Source organism: Scyliorhinus canicula, chromosome 25, assembly GCF_902713615.1.
Source record: "Scyliorhinus canicula chromosome 25, sScyCan1.1, whole genome shotgun sequence".
NCBI classification, from domain to species: domain Eukaryota; kingdom Metazoa; phylum Chordata; class Chondrichthyes; order Carcharhiniformes; family Scyliorhinidae; genus Scyliorhinus; species Scyliorhinus canicula.
In genome coordinates, this window is record NC_052170.1 from 4,001,491 (window position 1) to 4,026,354 (window position 24,864).

Consider the following 24,864-nt stretch of genomic DNA (forward strand, 5'->3'; position numbering starts at 1 on the left):
ACGTTTTACGTAACATATACTGACTGTCTTTGGGTCCCCCATTGTTACATCTAATTCTCAGTGTTGTACAAAGTTGGGCAGATCAGGAATTTCTGAGACTTTCTTCCTGGTGTTCTAAGTTCGGTTAGTAATAAGGCAATGACAATTAGACTAAATACTCTTAAAGTTAAAAAAAATCAACTCTCTGTCCACTAACTTCCACTGCAATCGTATGCATTGGACGTAGATGGGGTCAGACTCAGCCATGATTTGCCTTCAGTCAACACTGACCATCTCACCTGCAGAATGCCCATTGGGATGCAGTACTCTCGGTGGCTCTGGAACTTATACCAATATATGTTCAGGAGAGGGGAGCAGGAAATCATTTTTCAAACATAATTGTTTATTGTGACCCGTTTGGAGTAGTATGATGTAATTTTGATGTTTTGTATTGGGGAAGCAAGATACCATTTTGCCTCATTTTTGTGAGTTTATTAAAATTCTTGCAATATATATCAAGCCATTCTAGACACAGTACATATTATAACCCAGTAACCAATACTTGTGGCATTCTCTTCAGTCCTTCCCAACCTGTGGACGTGATGTTTGAATAGTATGAGAGATTCCCTCTTACTGGCTGATCTGTGGATAAGATGTGAACTGGCACGGTTTGTTTTCCTCGCACTTGTAAAGGAGGTGTGGGGTTAACTTTAAAAGAAAATTATACTTTGATGACAGATGAAATGAAGTTCATTGCACTCCTGAAACACAAAGTTATTCCTCCAGCAATTTTAATCTCTATTTAATTGTTGTGACTCTATTTCTGCTGTTTCTTATTCCTCTGCATTCTCTGTGCACATTCATGATATATATTTCTTGCTCTGAGACAAACTGCACTCAAAGTTCTAGGAATCTCTGTAAGAAAATAATTTGTCCTGTCAATTTCTGACTTCCCAGTTCAGAATGCAATAGGAGTGGGGGAATAAATAAAGTGAGCACAGCATGTACAATCTGGAGGAATGCAAAACGGCAGAGGAAAATTAAACAATGGGATAAAACAAATGAAGGCTACTTTTGTGTGCCTTAGTTTCCTTCCGAGTTGAAAATTCATGCTTTATCCATGGTCAGGCAGTCCCTCAGAAGCCAAGTAAACCTGGGTATCTACTTGGAAATTTATGGGGAAGATTGCATGCTCCCAAGAAACTACATGGGGGAATAACAGAAGAGGGAAACAGGAAATAGAGGATACTGAACAGGCATCCGTGTTTTATACATTAATGATTATGATAAATCGTTGCTTTAACAAGTTTTAATTAGACTCCCGAGAGGTAATTATAATACAACATGGATATCAGTTATTATTTCATTTAATATTCCTGTTTTGTGTTTTACTTGAAAAAATGAATTTGTAATTTTTATTATTTAACACCTAGATTAGGTCCCTATTCTGCTGTGATACCGCTTGTGTGGAAATTCTATATTGCAGTGTTATACAAATATTATAAAAATGGCTGTGATCTCCACTGCTGTAGCACCAATGTTCATTCATTGAGTGGTCATGATGCATTGGTGTTAGGCGCTGAAAGTTGTATTGAATTAATTTCTTATTTAAACATTAAATCCAAAAAGATCAGTGGCATGGGCGGCATGGTAGCACAGTGGTTAGCACTGTTGCATCACAGTGTCAGGGCCCCGGGTTCGATTCCTGGTTTGGGTCACTGACTGTGCGGAGTCTGCACGTTCTCCCCGTGCCTGCGTGGGTTTCCTCTGGGCCCTCCGGTTTCCTCCCACAAGTCCCAAAAGCCTTGTTTGTCAGGTGAATTGGGCATCCTGAATTCTCCCTCCGTGTACCCGAACAGGCACCAGAAAGTGGCAACTAGGGGATTTTCACAGTCACTTCATTGCAGTATTAATGTAAGCCTATTTGTGACAATAATAAAGAGGATTATTATTAATTTGATAGGCTGTATATTGCCATGTCACACCACATTCTATAACCTACACTGCCCCAGCATGGTTTTGGCATTGCACATCACCAAATAGAAACTGTGCTGTTGGAGTGACACAAAGTATCATTTGCATTAGCAAATAATTTAAATTATTTTATATCTTGTAGTTGGTCACAGGTGTAATGTGAACACAGACTGGTGGAGAGTTTTCCTATCCAAAATGTAAAAACCTCATCCTATGAGGGAGATTGTTTCCTGACCAAGTTCTTTAATGTGGCATGGCTGACATGACTGCTGGGGCCTGTGCTTTGTGTCTGCTGTGTCCTGTTTCCCTATTTACTGCACTGTCTGTATTGGTCCTTCAGGTTTTTATAACTGTGCCTTCTGTTTTCTTAGTCTGACTCACCTCTGTACTTGCAGTACGTGTAAAAGCTTTTTTGTCTTTTTTTTACACTGACCCTTTTCTCGTCTTTCTTGACTTGCTGGATCAGGAGCCTTATGGGGTAATATTTCTGCTCTTTCTCTTTGAAATACTCGGCAATTTTGCACTGTGTTCTATTCTTCTCTGTGTATCTCTCTTTGTTTCTTTCACTCTCGATTTTATATCTATTTCTATATGTATATTTGTGCTTTTTAATGAGTGATTATGTTGCAGTTCTGCTGGCTGTAGGTTCTGAGGTCACTGTATCAGATTGTGCTGGGGTATCACAGCTAGAATCTTTTTAAAACAACAGTATTTTAAAAACATTAAGACAACCTTACATCCAGTTTTGAATTGACCAGCCTAACTTTGGGGATGATCAAGCAATAATTTTGAGAAGAAAACATCTTTTCAATTACGATATTTAGCAAATACTTTATGCACAAGTAGATCAGTTCTCAATGAGGAGCCGACCTGATTTGGAGTGGCACAGACAATTTTCAGACATGTATGAACTTCAAAAAAAAATATCATCACACCAAGTTGAAACCCTGTGGCCCCTCTTGCAGAACCTTGCCCCAAACACATCTTGAATTGGGTTAAATGTGCAATCTTATACAATGTGAATATAAATTCACACATTAGGGCTGGACAGTATCACTCAGCCTTAATGCTGAAGCGGCACCTGAAAAATTATGTTCATGAAGTATTATGCCTTACTGATGAATAGATATATCTGTATGTTCACAAACTCCAGTGCGCTGCAAATAGTTCAGCCATAGAAATCTTATGAGTTACGCATTATTTGTATATGCAGGAACTATGTGGAAAATATACTGAAAAGGAGCCTCATAATTTGTTACAATCCCAGTTGATGTTCTAACTGGACGGAAAGAATGGAATCCTAGCTCAAATGACTGTAACTTTACCTTTTTTTCATAAAATGTTGAGGATCAGAGTCACTGGACCACTAATTAGTTTTAACAACAAAATAAAAACATTTTTAAATATAAAAAGATTATGATACACAAAGCATTTACTCTCCCCTTAGTTTAGCAATTACACACAGGTTTTAGGATTAATACAGATTATAAAGTACATCTTAATGAATGTGGGAAAATATACTCTCCACTCTGAACGCCAAATGAGTGTATGCGGATGTTTCCTCAGATTCCCCCCCAGATGATTGTTGTGTGAGTTTCCAAACTCCACTCTCAAAAACACACTTTAAAATCATTTCCCTAAGTATGCTTTCCCTTAGCAGTTTTCATTCTGAAATCCAGACCACATTTTCCAAATGACACCTTCAAACAAAGCTTTCCCTCCATTTTTAACAGTGAATCGAGTCCAGGATTTTACACCAACCTCTTTCGGATTTTTTTTCATTTTAGCTACTTTTACATAAACTCTTTAAGATCAAGCCACTTATTTCAACTCCCATTCCACAGGCTGCAGTAAAATCTCACAAACCTGAAAATCACCAGATATCTTTTTGTATTCTCTTCTTCTCAGCTCGCTCTGTATTTACTGAACAGTGTGCTGTTCTTGTACCTTTAACGTCAGACTTCTTGGAAACTTCTCTTTGTTTCTCTAGTTTCCTTAACTAGCTGGTCTTCAGATGTCTGCATTTGTTTTCTTAACCATTACTCCATGGTATGTCTTTTCTTCTAACAAAGCTGAGAGATGTTCTCTCTTTAGCCTTCTAAACCAACTGCATTGAGCAGAGCTTTGAGAGCTTTCTTCTCTCTCACTAACTATCTTCAACTGCCCACAAATTAGCTGAGCTAAAACTTAAAAATGTCTACTTTACAAGGCCCAAGTTACGTAGCAACACTCACATGCTTATGGCTTTTATTACTCTTCACATCATAGCCCTCTCTAAGCACAATAGAAACACAGTTGGATCTTAACCAATCCCTGCACATACAACACCGTTGTCCTCCATGAATCTAACTATAGGTTTACCTTTCCAGGCACAGCAACATTGTATTAAACCCACTTAAAACTATACCTTATTTCTAATGTTTCCCAATACAATTATCAATCCCTTAAAACCACCTTTATTTTCCTAACTCCCGACATTTAACAAACTACTTCAATGAAGTATGAATGAAGACAAGTACCCTTATATGTGGCTTATATTGGCCATGGTCATATCTGTAATTCAGTTTACATGAATCTGAATATCTAATGCCCAGCAAAACACTCTGAAGAAAATAGCTATGAAATTCGCACCTGTCATTCAGAGGGTGTGTGGCTAGGGGGGAGATGGTGCCACAGTGAAAATGTCACTGGATTAGTAATCCAGAAGCCCAGGCTAATGCTCTGCGGACATGGGTTCAAATCCCACCACGGCAGCTGTTGAAATTTCAGTTCAATTAATAAATCTGGAATTGAAAAGTTAGTCTTGGTAATGGTGACCATGAAACTATCATCGATTGTCATGAAAACCCATCTGGTTCACTAATGTCCTTTAGGAAAGGAAATCTTCCATCCTTACCCGGTCTGGCCTACATGTGACTCCAGACCCACAGCAATGTGGTTGACTCTTAACTGCCTCTCTGAAATGGCCGAGCGAGACACTCAGTTCAAGGGCAATTAGAGATGGGCAACAAACTCTGACCCAGCCAGCGACACCCACATCCCATGAAAGGATTTTTTAAAAGTTTATTGACTCAAAGATCTTATAATATATCAGAACTCAAAAAGTGAGTCATCTCCTGAACGTGAAAAATGTGGTGACCTGAATTTGATTGATGAGGTCTTATTTGTCACTACAAATATTTAACCTTTTGTGGATAGTCTGTAGATATTCTGGGACAAGAGTAATTAAGGAGATCCTGAAGTTTCACTCATGAGGATGGTAAGTGTTGATTGCCTGAGATCGTGACCAGCACATCCTGACCTATCAGACCATAATGGAAGTGAAAAACATCAGTTGCAAAGTGCAAGGATGGGAGGTTACCAGGCTAAACCCATTATACAGTCACCTCCAGACCAGAGAACCAACCTCTAGTTTACCCAATCCTGTGCCAGTGACATTAACATTTCCTGCCAAAGTTAGACCCTGCAATTCTTCAAAATAATGATGGATATGCTATATTTTTCCTAAAGAGTTCAGACAATAGGTTACTCCTCTGATGCTTAAGTACAAGTCAAGTCAGACTGATGGGACAGATGTTTCCTTTGACTGTTGGTGGTAAAGATCCCATACAAAATTGATTGGACAGTTTCAACACAAATCCAAATGATTTTCAGCACAGATTAATAATGATTCAGCACCAAGTTGTCCAGTTCCTTCTAATCGGCCACAGGACGTTTGTTTTTAGAAGTACATAGATATCACACTAGTGCAATGTAGGGAGGGTGTGGGGGTCTTTTGTGGTTTGAGGTATATTTTTGGGGTGGATAAGGGAACTTTACTCTGCATCTGGCTTCGCTATGTCTAATCTCAACAAGTATTTGATTCTGGCATCATTGCTTGAAAAAGGTTTCATTCCCCAACACTAACAGCCCTCACTCTGATTATCAACATGCAGGAAAAAAAAATGACACAGGGTGTAATTGTACAGCCTCTTTGTGGCAAGGGCGGGGCCATAGAATCCGGCAAGCCGTTCAAAAATCCACTGACATCAGCAAGACTGGAAAATCCAGCTAGCATGAGCGGCTGAAAAATTCCATCCACAGGGTTTATCCTTCAAAATTTTAGTTTTGCAGTTCGTGTTTAAACGTTGTTTCCTTTTTCTCTCTTTTTATCAACAATTAAACAAAGTAATTCCTGTATTCCTCGGAAGAAATGAATCGTTCCCTTTCGGATTCAAAATACCCAATTGTACAACTGGTTTCATTATTCGCAGTAATTGATGTGTCTAACTGACTAATCACTTCAACAAAAAGTTTATTATTGTCTGATGGTGCTGAGAGATACAATTGAAACATCCAAATTTTAAACATACAGATATATACACTCCAACATAACGTGTTGTCATTTGATACTACTGAGAAAAAAAATAATTGCTCGAGTGTGGAAAATAACCGCAAAATGGATCCAGTACCCTTGACTGGGATATGATCTTTAACAACAACAACAGCTTATTTATATAGCACCTTTGACGTACTAAAAATTCAAGGCGCTTCACAGGACCATTATAAAATGTGTGTTGTTGGTGTATGGGATGTTTGCTGGTCATTGCATTTTTCACTTAATTCGGCTAATTAGTCATTTAGATCTGTTTTGATTCTGCAAAGTTTGAGAAATGTTTACAGCAGTGCTTTGGTTAGATGAAAGAATGCATCGCGTTTGCTGGCAGCCAATCAATGGGCTACTTCTAAAGGAGCCTGTTCTTTAAACAGTTTCAACATCAAAAGCTGCCTGCTTTCCTTAGATAATGCAATGAGCATTAAAATACCACTGATATTGTTCCTACACTAAAATGCAATTAAAATAGTAGAGAAGACTGTTAAAAAATGACAGTCGGCTGTGAAAGTAGTGTGAGAAAGGTTGCACACTGGCTGTAGAAAGTCACTGTTGGGCCTTTATTCCAGGTGAATACATTTATTCCAAATACATGAGGTGTTACTTTAGTGTGATGTTCCTGTAATAAGGTGAGGTTTTAGATGTACGAAAGAGGAACAATTGTACAGCCACCAAAGGCTCTATTACTGTTGATGTTATTGTGTGAAGTGCTAATTTAATATTATTTTATTGTTAGTGGGAGCAAAGGGAAAGATCTGAATACCATCAAATCTCTAAGAGTGCTCCGAGTGCTACGACCTCTTAAAACCATCAAAAGACTGCCTAAACTTAAGGTAATGTAGATTTTCTTTGAATAGACTTCCAGATTTCTTCCTCTTCCGTTATAGGGAAACAGGAAAGAACTACTGCATTGCCACATGTAGTTGTGTTATTGACATATTCAGAAAGCTCTCTTTGATTAGTATCTCTGGTGAAATCACCAACTTATCGAAAAAACAGAGGCTGATAGGAAACCTTTAAGATGTGGTTGCACACGATGATTGGTTCTGGTCAGGTTTGACAAATGCTGCAACTTTTTCTAGCTCTCTCATTTTCTTGCTCTCTCCATTTAGGCCGTCTTCGATTGTGTGGTAAACTCCTTGAAGAATGTTCTCAACATCCTGATCGTTTACATGCTCTTCATGTTTATTTTTGCTGTGGTCGCTGTGCAGCTATTTAAGGGCAGGTTTTTCTATTGCACTGATGAATCGAAAGAGTTTGAGCGGGATTGCAGGTATGTGTTCTAGCATTCAACACTCAACTGTTTCCTCTTCAAAGTTGTGGAGGCTGTTGTACTGCCTTAGAGTGCAAATGGGCAGCACGGTAGCACAGTGGTGAGCACTGTTGCTTCACAGCTCCAGGGTCCCAGGTTCAATTCCTGGCTTGGGTCACTGTCTGTGCGGAGTCTGCACGTTCTCTCCGTGTCTGCGTGGGTTTCCTCCGGGTGCTCATGTTTCCTCCCACAAGTCCCAAAGACGTGGGACTGGATTCTCCGCCGGCGGGATGCTACCAACTGTCCTGGCTTGAGACAATTCACACCTATTTAACCTGTGATTATCCCTCTCTCCAGTTTTGCCGGCAGCCCGGGGGTTTCCCAACGGCGCGGGGCTGCCCCACAATGGGAAATCCCATTGAGCAGCTGGCATAACGGAGCATTCCGCCGGCGGGGTGAAACAGAAATGTGGCGCAGCAGGGCGAAGAATCCAGCCCGTGCTTTCAGGTGAATTGGACATTCTGAATTCTCCCTCAGTGTCCCCGAACAGGCGCTGGAATGTGGCAACTAGGGAATTTTCACAGTAACTTCATTACAATATTAATGTAATCCTACTTGTGACATTAAAGATTACTATTATTAAATGTCATGCTGTTGATGGTTGCAGTGCAGTGTCTTGTATCTGGAATCAACACAGTGAAGGATCAACTTTTGTTAGAGTTATACTTTGAACTGCTGCTCTACATCTTTCAGTAAGAAGTCTTACCACATCAGCTTAAAGTCCAACAGGTTTGTTTCGAATCGCTAGCTTTTGGAGCGCAGCTCCTTCCTCAGGTGAATGAAGAGATGGGTTCCAGAAACATATATATAGACAAAGTTAATGATGCAAGACGATACTTTAAATGTGAGTCTTTGCAGGTAATTAATCTTTACAGGTCCAGACAGTGTGACTGGAGAGAGGGATAATCACAGGTTAAAGAGGTGTGAATTGTCTCAAGCCAGGACAGTTGGTAGGATTTTGCAAGCCCAGGCCAGATGGTGGGTGGGATGAATGTAATGCGACGTGAATCCAAGGTCCTGGTTGAGGTGGTACTCATGTATGTGGAACTTGGCTATCAGTTTCTGTTCGGCGATTCTGCGTTGTCGTGCATCCTGAAGGCCGCCTTGGAGAACGCTTACCCAAAGATTAGAGGCTGAATGCCCGTGACTGCTGAAGTGTTCCCCGACTGGAAGGGAACATTCCTGCCTGGCGATTGTCACGCGATGAGCGTTCATCCATAGTCGCAGCGTCTGCATGGTCTCGCCAATGTACCATGCCTCGGGACATCCTTTCCTGCAGTGTATGAGGTAGACAACGTCGGCTGAGTCGCACAAGTATGTACCGTGTACCTGATGGGTGGTGTTCTCGTGTGTAATGGTGGTACCTATGTCAGTGATCTGCCACGTCTTGCAGAGGTTGCCAAGGCAGGTTGTGTGGTGTCGTGGTCGCTGTTCTGAAGGCTGGGTAGTTTGCTGCAAACAATGGTTTTTTTGAGGTTGCTCGGTTGTTTGAAGGCAAGTAGTGGGGGTCTAGGGATGGGCTTGACAAGATGTTTGTCTTCATCGATGACATGTTGAAGGTTGCGATGAAGATGCCGTAGTTTCTCCACTCCGGGCAAGTACCGGGCGCCGAAGGGTACTCTGTTGTGGCGCATTGGAACTGTTGATCGATAAGTCGAGCGCCATATCCCTTGTTGGGGGTGGGTATGCCACTTCCGTTGGGGGGGGTGGGGGGTGACTCACGTGGTTGGGGGGGAGGGTGTATGTTGTTCAGGTCATAAAGAGCATTCATTGTCGGTGGCTGTGAATATAATGACTGTTCCGAACCTCTATGCAGTGGCTCCATCTAGGGACGTATGTAAGATTCTCGCGCGTCCAGACAGATGCATTTGTGAGATCACAGACGTCCTTTTAGCCTAAGCTCACAGTTATGTCAACGTTTACAGAGAGCAAGCCAAGGCCAGAGCACTGGGCTTTGTGCGCCAGATTTCCACAGGTGGGGGAGGCCATCAACTGCATTCATGTGGCTATAAAAGCTCCAGGCAACAGGCACTGCAATACAGCAACAGGAAAAGCTACGAGATGCTCAATATACAAGTGGTCTGTGACCACAATAAACTGATCATGCTGGTTTACACCAAATATCCAGGAAGCATCCAAGCCTCATAGATCATAGATCCTCAAAATCTTCGAGGAACCAAACAGGGTCCAGGGCAGGGTCCTTGCTGACAAAGGACATGGTTGTAGAGCTGGCAGAGCACTTCAGTACAGTCCCCAGATATTCTCATGGATCATCAAGGATTGCAGTACGCTGCCCAATAGGGGCAGGACTTGCAAGATAACATGATGGAGGAGCTGCACATCTCATCCAAAGAGGAGGACCCCGAAAGGGATAGAGGGTCATGAGTTTGTGGAAGCTGAGACTATGGGGAAGAGGCTATAGCATGAGCCAGATTAGGCAGGCACACAGGTGAGGCATTCATTGCCACTAGATGCCACCAGGGAGGTGACAAGTTGCAGTGAATAGCATGAACACCAGCATTGCAATGCCTCTCATTTCACACATGAGAGTGAATAGGTACACAACAGGCTTATATTGTCCTGATCTTTTTGAAGGATGGTGACTCCAGCAGCATGTGTCCTTGCTGAGATGAGGTGCTAACTGGGAGAGGACATCCTGGCCTCAGAACGTAGGAGCAGAATGCTCCTTTATGCATCTGACTTGCACCCAAATCACAATGGAACCCTACAAGAGCCTGGAGCTGTCAGTCAATTCTCAGTGACCTTGTGTCTTCAATCTGACGGCTCCTCAAGTAGATCCATTTCAACCAACGGAGCTACAGACTCTGTGTCATATCGATGGTGAATCAGATCATTCACAACTTGGGACAAGGCATCCAATAGTCTTCTGCTGCTGTGAATCCATTTACAGATGACAATCGTCTGTGGTGCATTCTTCCAAATCACACTGACATCCGGTACTCTCAGTTAGACTGCTTTTATCCAAAGCTTAATACGGATGGTGAGGCAGGCAAATCAGATGCCTGCCAGTGATCCAATGTATTTCCGATGCGTACATAATTAATGAGGCGGGAAGCAGACGATGCCTGGGCGAAAACCCACCATTGCGCCAGCAGGGAAAAGACCATTTTTCACACCCACTCTCACACTTAGTGGAATGTGGGGAAAGCCTCGCCTAGGATCCATGATCCAGGGACTTGAGTTAAAATTTCACAATGGCAGCTGGGGAATTTAAATCCAATTAATTAAATAAATCTGGAATAAAAAACTAGATTCAGTAATGTAACCACAAAACTACCTGATTGTTGTTAAAAAAAACATCTCCTTGAGGGAAGGAAAGCCGTTGTCCTTACCCGATCTGGCATCAATATGACTCCAGACCTATTGCAGTGTGATTGACTCTTAATGCCCTCTAAAATGTTTTTTTCCAATTTCAGGGGCAATTTAGCGTGGCCAATTCACCTACCCTGCATGTCTTTTGGGTTGTGGGGGTGAGACCCACGCAATCATGATAGAGTTATATAGAACTTTGGTCAGGCCACAGCTGGAGTACTGTGTACAGTTCTAATCGCCACACTATAGGAAGGATGTGATCGCACTGGAGGGGGTGCAGAGGAGATTTACCAGGATATTGCTGGGGGTGGAACATTTAAGCTATGAAGAGAGGTTGGATAGGCTTGGGTTGTTTTTGCTGAAGCAGAGAAGACTGAGGGACGACCTGATCGAGGTGTACAAGATTATGAGGGGCAGGGACAGGGAGCAGCTGTTCCCCTTAGTTGAAGGGTCAGTTACGAGAGGACACAAGTTCAAAGCATACCAGGCTATGTGTCAAGTGCCAGAAAATGGGATTAGAATAGTTAGGTGGTTTTATCTGGCGCAGATACAATGGTTTTTTTGTTCCATGCACCACTATGACTCTAATTCATCAGTTCTGACAAAATAGAAGGTGGTCAAGGCCACATCTGCCTGTTGCATTCGTTCAGGCAGACTTCCAGTTGTGCTACAGGATCTTAAAAGAGAAGAGGAAGGTTCTTCCAGTTTCCTGGTTAATATTCATGCCTCTAAAAGCGGCACGGTGGTTAGCACTACTGCCTCACGGCGCCCAGGACCCGGGTTCAATCCTATCCCTGGATAACTGTCCGTGTGGAGTTAGCACATTCTCCCCATGTCTGCATGGGTTTCATCCCCACAACCCAAAGATGTGCAAGGTAGGTGGATTGGCCACGATAAATTGCCCCTTCATTGGAAAAAAAAGAATTGGATACTCTAAGTTTAAAAAAACATACTCATGCCGCAATCAACCCTACCAGAAACAAATCAACTATTTGGTTACTCAGTGTGGGTAGCTAGTAAGAGAAAATCTCTGTCCCACCTATTATAGAACATAGAACATAGAACAGTACAGCACAGAACAGGCCCTTCGGCCCTCGATGTTGTGCCGAGCCATGATCACCCTACTCAAACCCACGTATCCACCCTATACCTGTAACCCAACAACCCCCCCCTAACCTTACTTTATTAGGACACTACGGGCAATTTAGCATGGCCAATCCACCTAACCCGCACATCTTTGGACTGTGGGAGGAAACCGGAGCACCCGGAGGAAACCCACGCACACACGGGGAGGACGTGCAGACTCCGCACAGACAGTGACCCAGCCGGGAATCGAACCTGGGACCCTGGAGCTGTGAAGCATTTATGCTAACCACCATGCTACCGTGCTTATGTAGGACTAGTCGCTGCATTCTGAATTAACGTGTTGATTTTGAAGGACTTTGAATATATTCTGACATATTGTTTTTTCTTACTCTTTTCTGTTTCAGGGGACAGTACTTGGTCTACATGAGGGAAAGTGATATTAAGGCACAGAAGCGGGAATGGAAACGATACGAGTTTCATTACGATAATGTGCTCTGGGCATTACTGACTCTCTTCACCGTGTCTACTGGAGAGGGATGGCCAGAGTAAGTTAAGTTTCATTATTAACCACGTTTACAGTTCAATCCTTTGTCTCTCTTTGACTGATCAGTCTGTTCAGCATCTTACAGTTTCTAGTGAATGTTCATGTGTGTATCAAAGGAAGAGGGAACAGCGTTGGGCTTAATTATGATGTTCCATATGATCAAATAGCCAACCACACTCATTGCCCAGGTCACAATTGTCCAGTACATTACTCATTAAATATGAATCCAGATATGGCAAAATGTATTTCTGATTATTAAACAAGCACTAACGGGCACCAAAATTGAAAAGGCGACATTCGCACAACATATGCACATGTACTGTGATCTTACTGTATGTTAGTTGGTAAAATGGTGAAATGGAAAGCAGAATTTTTTGAACAATAGGAGTGCTTTACTATCTTGGTTCGTGCATGGTGGCCGTTGTTTGGAAGATAAATGTACACTTAAGCATGCCTATCTATATTGCGTGTAAGGTGTTTTCTGCTTATATTAGAGCTTATGACTAAATGAGGTTCGTCATAGCCACATCTGTGGTTACTCAGCAATTTCTACTGGATAACACTGGCCTAGGGTCACAGAAAATGAATGGCTTTTCCAAAGGCGACTGGTGCCTGTAGCACTGGATTGAGTCAGATGACCTGTGCCATCTTTACCAGCTCCATGTAAATAGATTGATGGGTGTTACATGGGTAAACAACCAAAATTACAGGCCTTCCAGATTTCATTGCTATGGGGCAGGGTGGAAATTATAACTTGTGTAGAAAGTACTCTTCTTTCAAAATCAGTCCCTGTGTGGCATTGGGTGTGTAGGTGAATTATATTGCCCCCCCTTCTATAAAATGTTATATTCCAGAAAGCCGGGTGATGATGGATAATACACTGGAGCCAATCTTTATATACTTTTGTAAGCATTTATTTACGGAGCTACTTACTACAAACATGCAACTCCTAACCCAGCGACCACAGTTTCAGTCTGTGCCTCTTTATAGAAGCACAAGTGAAACCCTAGTAGTAGGACAGTGAGGGGGTAAGGGGAGGGGGTGGGGCAGGAAAAGGGGAGGGGGGGGGGAAACAACAACCAGGATGTAGATCATGCAAAGCAGAAGAGCCGGAGGGGATAAATGGCAATGAGAAATATGGTTGCGTCCTCACCAAAAGTACGCCCAAACGGCGCCAAACACGCACCTGGTATGTTTTAATACCAGGGTAGAAGGCACGGATGGAGTAGCTGAGGACAGGAAGTCCAAAACCATGGCCCCTGCATGGGCATCTGTACAGATGCTGCCCTCGTGTCCATACCCAGAACTATCCTTTATAGCCATCGCATTGCGACACTCTTTTGTTTGTTGTACTCTTTGGTTTTTTAATTTTGTTTTCTTTCTTTCTTGTTTTGTACATGTATCCCATCCTGTAAAGACCTCTATGTTACTGTTTAATGTTCTCTGCAATGCTACGACTACAAACACAAACCGATAAAATTATTTTTTTTGTAAGTGAAGCCCTAGTTAATGTCTGCTGCTTGCATACAATTAAAATTAAGGTTCCTTAGGCAGCACCTTCCAAACCCATGACCGCTACCATCTAGAAGGACAAGAACAGCAGATATCTGGGAACCCCACCACCTGGAGGTTCCCCTCCAAGTCACTCAATACCCTGACTTGGAAATATATCGGCTGTTCCTTCATTGTCACTGGGGCAAAATCCTGTTACTTCTTCCCTAACAGCACAGTGGGTCTGCAGCGGTCCAAGAAGGCAACTCACCACCACCTTCTGAAGGACAACTCGGGATGGGCAATCAATGTTGGCCTAACCAGTGACACCCACATCCTGTAAATGAACACCTGAGGTACCTAGGAAGATATTCTGGGGTCCCCCACAATGTTCCCACACACACAGGAGAATTGCCCAGAAAGTTTCTATTTCCATTGGGCAATTCCCTACATCTCAAACCCGCCAAAGATCAGACTTAAATTCTGAGACCTTGGGTGGTTCTGACTCTTAGAAGATTAGCTACCCCAGGAAAAATTAGAAGGATTAAAACTGCGTCTAACTCCTGGTTATCTATGGTACTGATCCCACCATTCCCACCAACACAGGACTACCCCCACCTCACCTCCCACTCTCCCTGACCTGCCACGGTTCGACAACCCCACGCCCCACCAACTATCACCAAACCCTCCCGACCCTGCAACTCCCCAGTTCCTGACTACCTCTCCGGTCCCCCTGACCACATGACACCTCGCATCTCAACTACCCCCAACCCTCCCTGACCATCCAACCTCCAAAGTCCTGACTACCCACCCCCCCCCCCCCCCCCCCCCCCCCCCCCCCCAACCAACCATGTGAGATGCCCTGATCCGGTTAGAAATGTGCAGCTCCAAAGTGTAAGGTAAGTGGAAAGGATTAGAGAGGCAATACAATGGAGATTAATTAATCTTAAACAGGAACGGTTAGAAAAATTGAGAGCGCTAGAACTAAAGAGCCTGCGTGGTTCTATTCCTCATAACGAATCTTCCTTTTCTCCACAGTGTACTGAAGCATTCAGTAGATGCTACATATGAGAACCAAGGACCCAGCCCTGGCTATCGGATGGAGATGTCTATTTTTTATGTTGTCTACTTTGTTGTCTTCCCTTTCTTCTTTGTGAACATCTTTGTGGCCTTAATCATCATCACTTTCCAAGAGCAGGGGGATAAAATGATGGAGGACTACAGTCTGGAGAAAAATGAGGTTTGTGCTGCTTGGCCAACTTGGCAATGTATTATTTGGAAAGCAAACTAATATACTGTCAGGAATTAATTATACATGAAACAAAAACAACTAGTGTTAAATTACAAATGTTATAACCCCAAATGGAATATTCCCAAATGGAAATGTGGCGATGTGCAGCTTCTGATGTTGGTGTTGGGACATAGTGGAAGGATTTACTCCATGGGGAGATCGATGGGTGATTCCCCACGGTTCTCGTGAGGGTTATCACATCCCCACCCCCCAAGTCCAGATCCTCTCCCCTCCCACGATGATGAGGCCTTCTTTGCCTCTTTGCGCACGACCCTGAGTCCATCGTCAGTGGATCCGGATCTGGGGGCGTGAAGTGGGTGGGGTATCGTTGCTTCCTGGCTGAGTGTCGAGGGGCCACTGATGGGGGCTGTTCCTCCAAGTTTTTTATTATATGAATTTAGAGTACGCAATTATTTTTTTCCAATTAAGGGGCAATGTATTGTGGCCAATCCACCTAACCTGTATATCTTTCGGGTTGTGGGGGTGAAACCCACGCAGACACGGGGAGAATGTCCACACGGACAGTGACCCAGGGCTGGCATTGGAACCCGGGTCCTCAGCGCCGCAGTCCCAGTGCTAACCACTGTGCCACATGCCACCCACACTGTTCCTCCATGTTGACTCCTGGATGTGGGTCAGTCACCTCAGTCTCCATTTCTGAGCCCAAGTCTCCGTCCTCTTGGGGATGACTCTTCGGTTTAACATGGGTTAAGATCGCTGCTTGGAAGCAGGTTCCAAAGAGGTTGAGGGCGTCGCCCCACCCAGAGTACATAGATGCATAGATACATAAAAGATAGGAGGACACCCTTTTATCACAATCATAGCCGATCATCCAACTCAATAGCCTAATCCTGCTTTCTCCCATAGCCTTTGATCCCATTCTCCCCAAGTGTTATATCCAGCTGCCTCTTGAATATATTCAATGTTTTGGCATCAACTACATCCTGTGGTAATGAATTCCACAGGCTCACCACTCTTTGGGTGAAGAAATGTCTCCTCACCTCTGTCCGAAATGGTTTACCCTGAAACCTCGGACTGTGACCCCTGGTTCTGGACATACCCACCATCGGGAACATCTTCCCTGCATCTACCCTGTCCAGTCCTGTTAGAATTTTATAAGTCTCTATGAGATCCCCCCTCATTCTTCTGAACTCCAGCGAGAACAATCCCAACCTAGTCAATCTCTCCTCATATGACAGTCCCGCCATCCCTGGAATCAGTCTGGTAAACCGTCCCTGCACTCCCTTGAAAGCAAGAACATCCTTCCTCAGAGAAGGAGACCAAAACTGCACACAAGACTCCAAATGTGGCCTCACCAAGGCACTGTACAATTGCAACAACATCCCCGCTTCTATACTCGAAACTTCTTGCAATGAAGGCCAACATACCATTCGCCTTCTTTACCGCCTGCTGCACCTGCATGTTTACCTTCAGCGAATGGTGCACAAGGACACCCAGGTCCCGCTGCACACTCCCCTCTCCCAATTTACAACCATTCAGGTAGTAATCAGCCTTCCTGTTTTTGCTTCCAAAGTGAATAACCTCACACTTATCCAAATTATACTGCATCTGCCATTGGTTTGCCCAATCACCCAACCTGTCCAGATCTTGCTGTAGGATCCCTGCATCCTCGTCACAATTCACCCTCCCACCTAATTTGGTATCATCTGCAAACTTTGAGATGTTACATTTTGTTCCCTCATCCAAATCATTATATATATTGTGAATAGCTGGGGTCCCAGCACCGATCCCTGTGGTACCCCACTAGTTACTGCCTGCCAATTTGAAAAGGATCCATTAATCCCTACTCTTTGTTTCCTCTCTGCCAACCAGTTTTCTATCCACCCCAATACATTTGCCCCAATCCCATGCGCTTTAATTTTGCACAATAACCTCTTATGCGGGACTTTGTCAAATGCCTTCTGAAAGTCCAAATATACCACATCGACTGGCTCCCCCTTGTTGACTGTACTGGTTACCTCTTTGACAGGCTGGCAATGCCAAGGTGCCCATGTGGCATCTTGCCCACTCTAGGGATTGGGGCCCGGGGTGCCCTGCTGCATGAGATGGGGTGCAAGGAAGCCCCAAGGATCCCCAACAGGTGAGTTGGGACATTGGAGGAGGTCCTTGAGTCGTGTCAGGGGACTGAAGGCATTTTGATCTCAAGAAATGGACTGAGAGTGGCCTCAGTAGTGTGTTCCTCACTGTGCCCTGAAAGAAAAGAGTGCTGTTAGATTGCGGGGTCTTTCCAGGCACTACAAGCATCGGGAACGCCCCCTCTAACCCTGCCCCGGAATGGACTCTGTTTCATTAGACTGCTGACTGCCCACTGGGAACCTAGCGCCAAGGATCGTATGGGTGCTGTGCTTCCCCAGGCCAACCCCCTAGGCACCCTCTGGCTCAGCCGACCCCTCAACGGGACGGGCATGCTCCAGCACAGCCAGTGCCATCTTCTTGGCTGGGATAAGGGTATGTGGGGAGTGGAGTGCCTGTATGCAGCTCCTATTTGTCAAGCTCTCAAGTGCCATTCTCGACCCTGGCGAACCACACGCCAGCATTTGTTGGAATTGCACTGGTTCCACGTGGTGGCGGTGGTAGCCCATTAGGATATCCTGAATCGCTCCGGGACCGGCACCGCTTTCGGGCTATAGGACTGTCGCGATTCAGTCCCAGCGTCAGCACCTAGAGCGCGATTCTCCGCTCCCCACGCCAGGTGGGAGAATCGCGGGAGGGCCGGGCAACTAATTATATGCCCCCCGCGATTCTCCCACCCCCCCCCCCCCCGCTCGGAAGAATCGGCGCTCGCCGTTTTTCATGGCGACCAGCGATTCTCCGACCCGGATGGGCCGAGCGGCCTGCCGTTTGCGACCGTTTCACGACGGCGGCAACCACACCTGGTCGCTGCCGTTGTGAACATGGGTGCCAAAGACCCGCTTGTGGGGGGCTGAGAGGGGAGTGAGCACCACGGCCGTGCTCGGGAGGGGATTGGCCCGCGATCGGTGCCCACCGATCGTCGGGCCGGCGTCTCAAAGAGACGCACTCTTTCCCCTCTGCCGCCCTGCAAGATCAAGCCGCCACATCTTGCGGGGCAGCGGAGGGGAAGACGGCCACCGTGCATGCGCGGGTTTGAGCCGTCGTGACGTCAGGCGTGCATGCATGGGTTGGAGCCGGCCAACCTGCGCATGCGCAGCTGACGTCACATAGGTGCCGCCGTCGCGTCATTCTCGGCGCGCTGCCTTGACGCAAGCGTCAAGGCCCGGAGGCCGAGAATAACGGAGCGCTGCTCCTAGCCCCCCGGGTGGGGGTGAATACGGTGAGAGGAGCGGCCTCCGAGGCCATCGTGAAACTCAGCCGAGCTGCAATCGACCTTTGTAAAAAAAATGCCGTACAGCCGTGTTTCTTTAAGTTCACTCCGATCTCCTTTCTATGAACTGGCACATTCCGAAAACCTTTGACTTGCTTCCCTTTATAGTTCCCACCAAGCTATTTGAAATATTAGCATTAAATTAAGACAAAATATATCTACATACAAAGCTGCTTTTAAAGCAATTTCACAAGATTAATGTCGACCTTTTGCAACTCATCTTCCTAGAAAGATCCTACAGTCTTTCCGTCACAGCATCAAGGTGCATCCATAAAGAACAATAGAATGGATGATCGACTGAGAGGGAGAGAGAGTGAACATTAAATCATTAGCTGATTAACTTATCAATCAGAAGGTTCCAATAATTTTATAGAAAGCACAAGAGCAAAGCATTAAAAACAAATTACCCAAAGACCAAACCTGGGTTGGTGTAGCACCTGATTTAGCTACTGTGTTTGCATTTATATATTATGTATGATTAAAAAAACCAGGGCAGGTCAAAGGCTAGGACTACAGCGGGTTCAAGAAGGCAATTCACCACCACTTTCTGAAGGCCAATTAGGGAAGGGCAATAAATGCTGGCCTAACCAGCGATGGTCACATCTCGTAAATGAATTTTTAAAAATGCCTTTTTACATGAGATGTTATGCTACTACAGAGTGAGGCCTTGCTTTGGGAATGGGGGAATGTCTCGGATCTGCTGCTGCTTCTCTATGGAACCTGGAGGACACTTTGTTCCGTAACCTCCGCGGAGAGGCAAGCCAAGTTGGATCGCCACTCCTCTCTTATCTGGAAATGAAACCGCTGCTTTTTTGCCCAACCTTAGGCCGAGCAAGAGCAGTGTAGTTCAGCGGGTTCCCGAAGCCCTGCGTTGATCGCTGCTGTGTCAGACGTAAGGCAGAAACACACCATTTCTACAGCACAACTGCTGTAAAGCAGGGAAGGTTAAAGATTCAGCCACTTTGAGAAGCCAGGGTGTTGGTAAATTTGCCGGGTAAGCGAACAGGATTGTGCTTCGGGTGGTTGGGTGGCAGGGGGAGCAACAGGAGTCAGTGAGGTGGGTTATTGGTCAGTAGGGGGTGGCTTGGTCAGTTGAGGCATGGTCTCGGGGGATGGTGGTCAGTGGGGGAATCAGGTGGTCAGGAAGGTGACTGGTGGTGGAGTGGGTAGTGTAGTCGGGGGAGAGATGTGCAGTCGGGAGTACTGTAAGGGTTTGGGGGGGGTTGTAGGTGTTCCCAAGTGGGGGTAGAGGGAGTAGCCTTGGGGGGGGGGGGAGAAAACAGATGGTCAGAGATTGGGGGTTAGTAGAGGGAGGGGGACGTAGTCAATGATGGAGCCACATGTGGGATGGGGGGGGGAGCAAATCATGAGTGGTACGCGGAGGTCCTGTGGGGGGTGGTCAAGTGTGATAGGCAAAGCAAGTACTCAGCTTAACTGTGTTGATCAGGAAAGGGCAAAGGACTACCTTGTACCAACAGGTGGAATACGTATAAGTATGCAATGTTATGAGTTTGTTTCTGACTAATTGACCTGTTATTTTATCTTCTTGCAGAGAGCCTGCATCGATTTTGCTATCAGTGCCAAGCCCTTGACACGTCATATGCCACAGAACAAACAAACATTTCAGTACAAAATGTGGCAGTTTGTGGTGTCACCACCATTTGAGTATACCATCATGGCCATGATTGCTCTCAACACTGTGGTGCTAATGATGAAGGTCAGTCAACAATTCTTTCATTTTCTGCCTCTCACTTCAACTTCTGATCATTTGTGTTCTGACATCATTGCCTCTTGCTACCTTACTGACACATGTCTGCAGGTGACTTTGAAAACAGAAAATACTGGGGAAGCCCAGACAGCCAGGAAAGAATTGATTCAATCTGTCGTTCCTCTATTCCCTCCCATTATCTTCTGAGTTGGTGGTTTTGCCAATGATTTCTTGGGTGTTTGCATTCACGTACACAAGGACTGGATAACTGTCTGGTCCATCCAGATTGGTCCATTCAAATATGGCGTGGTCGTACACATCATAAATCCTTCCCATCGGAAAGGTATAAAGACTATTGTATCTCAGACAAGGCTACGATTAGAACTTACAATTACCTAGAAGCTAAGTTATGTTACTGCTCTAATAATTTAAAGACCTTGTCAAATGATCCAGAGACATGAGTTCAGATTATTTTAATTAAATAAATATGGAATAAAAAGCTAATATTAGTAATGGTAACCTTGGAATTACTGGATTGCTGCAAAACCCCGTCTGGTTCACTAATAGCTTTTAGGGAAGGAAATCTGCTGCACTTACAACTCTGGCTGACATCTGGCAAATATGGGGCGAAATTCTCCGACCCCCAGCAGGGTCGGAGAATCGCCTGGGGCCGCCAAAAATCCCGTCCCCGCCGTGGCAGAGATTCTCCGCCACCCAGGAAGTGGCGGCAGCGGAATCTCGCCACTCCGATTGGAGAGGCCCCTGCGGTGATTCTCCGGCCCGGATGGGCCGAAGTCCCGCCGCTGGGAGGCCTCTCCCGCCGCCGAGGTTTGAACCATCTCTGGTAACGGCGGGATCAGCGGCGCGAGCGGGCCCCGGGTCCTGGGGGGGGGGGGGGGGGCGGGGGCGATCGAACCCCAGGGGGTGCCCCCACGGTGGCCTGGCCCACGATCGGGGCCCCCCACTCAGACTCCGGGCCAGTGCCCTGGCTGCACTATATTCCTCTGCGACCGCCACGGCCTCCGCCATGGCAGAAGCGGAAGAGAACCCCAAATCGCGCATGCGGCCAGCTGCCGCTGACATCACTGCCGGCGCATGCGCCGACCGGCGAAAGCCTTTCGGCCAGCCCCGCTGCCGGGGGCGCCGGTTTTTTGCGCCAGTCTTCTGGTGCTAACCGCTCCGGCGCGGGGCTGGCCCCCAAAGGTGGGGAGAATTCCCCACCTTTGGGGAGGTCCGACCCCTGAGTGGTTGGCGCTACTCCCCCACGCCGGCACCCTCCGTCACGCCGGGTAGGGGAGAATGCCGCCCATGGTTACCTTCCCTCGGGAATGGCCTAGTAAGCCATTCAGTTGTACTGGGATGGGTGATAAATGCTGAGCCAAATCACATTGAAGGATCTTTACATCCTCCTCACAGCTCACCCTCCCACCCAACTTGATGTCATCTGCAAATTTGGAGATATCACTTTTTGTTCCCTCATCTAAATCATTAAGATATATTGTGAATAGCTGGGGTCCCAGCACCGATCCCTGCGGTGCCCCACTAGGCACTGCCTGCCATTTGGAACTAGACCAGTTAATTCTTACTCTTTGTTTCCCGTCTACCAACCACCTCAATACACTACCCCTAATCCCACACGCTTTAATTTTACATGATAATCTCAATTATTGATTGTTGTAAAAAACCATCTGCTTCACTCCAGGGAAGGAAATCTGCCAACTATTACCTGGTCTAGTCTCTTTTTGACTCCAGATCCACAGCAATGTGGTTGACTCATAACTCCCCTCTGCAATGGCCAAGCAAATTGTGAGAAAATCTGACTGCAACAGTTCACCATTACGTTCTTAAGAGCAATTAGGAATTGGTAATTAATGCTTGCCTAGCCAGCGACACCCACATCCCGTGAATGAATACATTTATTTATTTTAATCTGTCAGACATTGATGCTGGAGAATAGTAGATTTTATGGACTCAGCTTCTGACTATTCCTGTGATGTCCTCTTGTACCAAAAGCTACCTTACAAAATTAAGGTAACCTATTCATTCTAGCTTTTTTTTATGCATGAATCTTGAATTCTGCATCTCTTTAAAGAAATCTTTCTTTTCTCTCTCTCTTTTTTCACACATTCTCTCACATGGTAACACAGTGGTTAGCACTATGGCTTCACAGCACCAAGGTCCCAGGTTCAATTATCGGTTGGGGTCACTGTCTGTGCGGAGTCTGCACATTCTACCCATGTCTGCGTGGGTTTCCTCCGGGTGCTCCGGTTTCCTCCCACAAGCCCCAAACGATGTGCTGTTCAGTGAATTGGACGTTCTGAATTCTCCCTCTGTGTACCCGAACAGGCGCCGGAATGTGGCGACTAGGGGATTTTCACAGTAACTTCATTGCGGTGTTATTGTAAGCCTACTTGTAACACTAATATAGATTATTATTATTTAACTTTAAAAAGTGGGGAGTTTTATATCCAGTGAGGTATTAAACATGCTGGGCAGGTAGATTGCCACTTAAATGTTATAGTCAGACTACAACCTTCATTATACTAGAACCCCATCTGAAATTTTACCGTGGTGGGCTGCGCTTCCCAAACTTTAGGATGCTCCCCCCACATCCGCCACTCCAACCAAGCCCCTTGATAGTTGCTGCCTGGCCTGCTGAGTATTTGCCGAATTTTCTGTTCATATTTCACGACAATATACAACCGGCTGCCAAGGGCAGTGTGCAGTGAGGCTCGCACAAGTCTTACAAATGATATGACAGATTACAGTTGACAACATTTAATGGGGCTATTTCAGTCGAAATGTCTTTAGGCAGAGAATTCCCTGTTTCCACGGGAGGAAAGAAAGCAGAAAGGAAATTTAATGGGTGTGGAGGGGGGGGGTTTAAGATATGAAGAATTTTGAACAGTTCAATAAGGAAAGACTATTTCTGTTGGTGAGGAAGCATAAAGTTTAAAATTCAGTGAAAGAGAATCTTTATTTTGTAGAGAATTGCTCGAGCATGTTTTACTACAAGCAGCAGTTTGAACAGAAAATATGGCACTTTTGAGAAACATGGATAAATATTTGAATGAGGAAAGTATACAGGACTTTGGGCACAGAGCACTGGATGTGTTTTAGATTGCTCAGGTGAAGAATGAGCTTCAACACAATGGGTTTGACATTCTCCTTTTATGCTGTAAACTTCTTTGGTGAATGCTTAAATCAGCAGCTTTGATTCTCCAGCGATATAACAAAGAACAAAGAAAATTACAGCACAGGAACAGGCCCTTCGGCCCTCCCAGCCTGCGCCGATCTAGGTCCTTTATCTAAACCTGTTGCCTATTTTCCAAGGATCTACTTCCCTCTGTTCCCCACCCGTTCATATATCTGTCCAGATGCATCTTAAATGATCTATCGTGCCTGCTTCTACCACCTCCGCTGGCAAAGCGTTCCAGCCACCCACCACCCTCTGCGTAAAAAAAATTTCCATGCACATCTCCCTTAAACTTTCCCCCTCTCACCTTGAAATCATGACCCCTTGTAATTGACACCTCCACTCTTGGAAAAAGCATGTTGCTATCCACCCTGTCCATACCTCTCATAATTTTGTAGACCTCAATCAGGTCCCCCCTCAACCTCCATCTTTCCAACGAAAACAATCCTAATCTACTCAACCTTTCTTCATAGCTAGCACCCTCCATACCAGGCAACATCCTGGTGAACTTCCTCTGCACCCTCTCTAAAGCATCCACATCCTTCTGGTAATGTGGTGACCAGAACTGCACGCAGTATTCCAAATGTGGCCTAACCAAAGTCCTATACAACTGTAACATGACCTGCCGACTCTTGTACTCAATACCCCTTCCGATGAAGGCAAGCATGCTGTATGCCTTCTTGACCACTCTATCGACCTGTGTTGCCACCTTCAGGGTACAATGGACCTGAACTCCCAGGTCTCCCTGTACATCAATTTTCCCCAGGACTCTTCCATTGACCATATAATCCGCTCTTGAATATCCTGGAATAACTTTGCTTTTACTAACATAGAACATAAAACGATACAGCGCAGTACAGGCCTTTCGGCCCTCGATGTTGCACCGACATGGAAAAAAACGAAAGGCCATCTAACCTACACTATGCCCTTATCATCCATATGCTTATCCAATAAACTTTTAAATGCCCTCAATGTTGGCGAGTTCACTACTGTTGCAGGTAGGGCATTCCACGGCCTCACCACTCTTTGTGTAAAAAACCCACCTCTGACCTCTGTCATATATCTATTACCCCTCAATTTAAGGCTATGTCCCCTCGTGCTAGCCACCTCCATCCGCGGGAGAAGGCTCTCGCTGTCAACCCTATCTAACCCTCTGATCATTTTGTATGCCTCTATTAAGTCACCTTTTAACCTTCTTCTCTCTAACGAAAACA

The 24,864-nt window shown here is 45.3% G+C and overlaps 1 protein-coding gene across 10 annotated transcripts in view; it reads left to right on the plus strand.

Moving 5' to 3' along the window:
- Positions 1 to 24,864, plus strand: part of cacna1ab (calcium channel, voltage-dependent, P/Q type, alpha 1A subunit, b) — a 617,073-nt gene that overhangs the window by 457,839 nt on the left and 134,370 nt on the right. For 7 of the 10 annotated variants that reach the window (XM_038784774.1, XM_038784777.1, XM_038784771.1 and 4 more), the window contains 5 exons: positions 7,062 to 7,158; positions 7,438 to 7,598; positions 12,461 to 12,601; positions 15,130 to 15,331; positions 20,299 to 20,463. In XM_038784774.1, the coding sequence (XP_038640702.1) occupies positions 7,062 to 7,158; positions 7,438 to 7,598; positions 12,461 to 12,601; positions 15,130 to 15,331; positions 20,299 to 20,463 (766 nt within the window). Of the gene's footprint in view, positions 1 to 2,419; positions 2,432 to 7,061; positions 7,159 to 7,437; positions 7,599 to 12,460; positions 12,602 to 15,129; positions 15,332 to 20,298; positions 20,464 to 24,864 lie in introns of all 10 variants that reach the window. The other 3 variants (XM_038784770.1, XM_038784769.1, XM_038784768.1) reach the window with 1 other exon arrangement.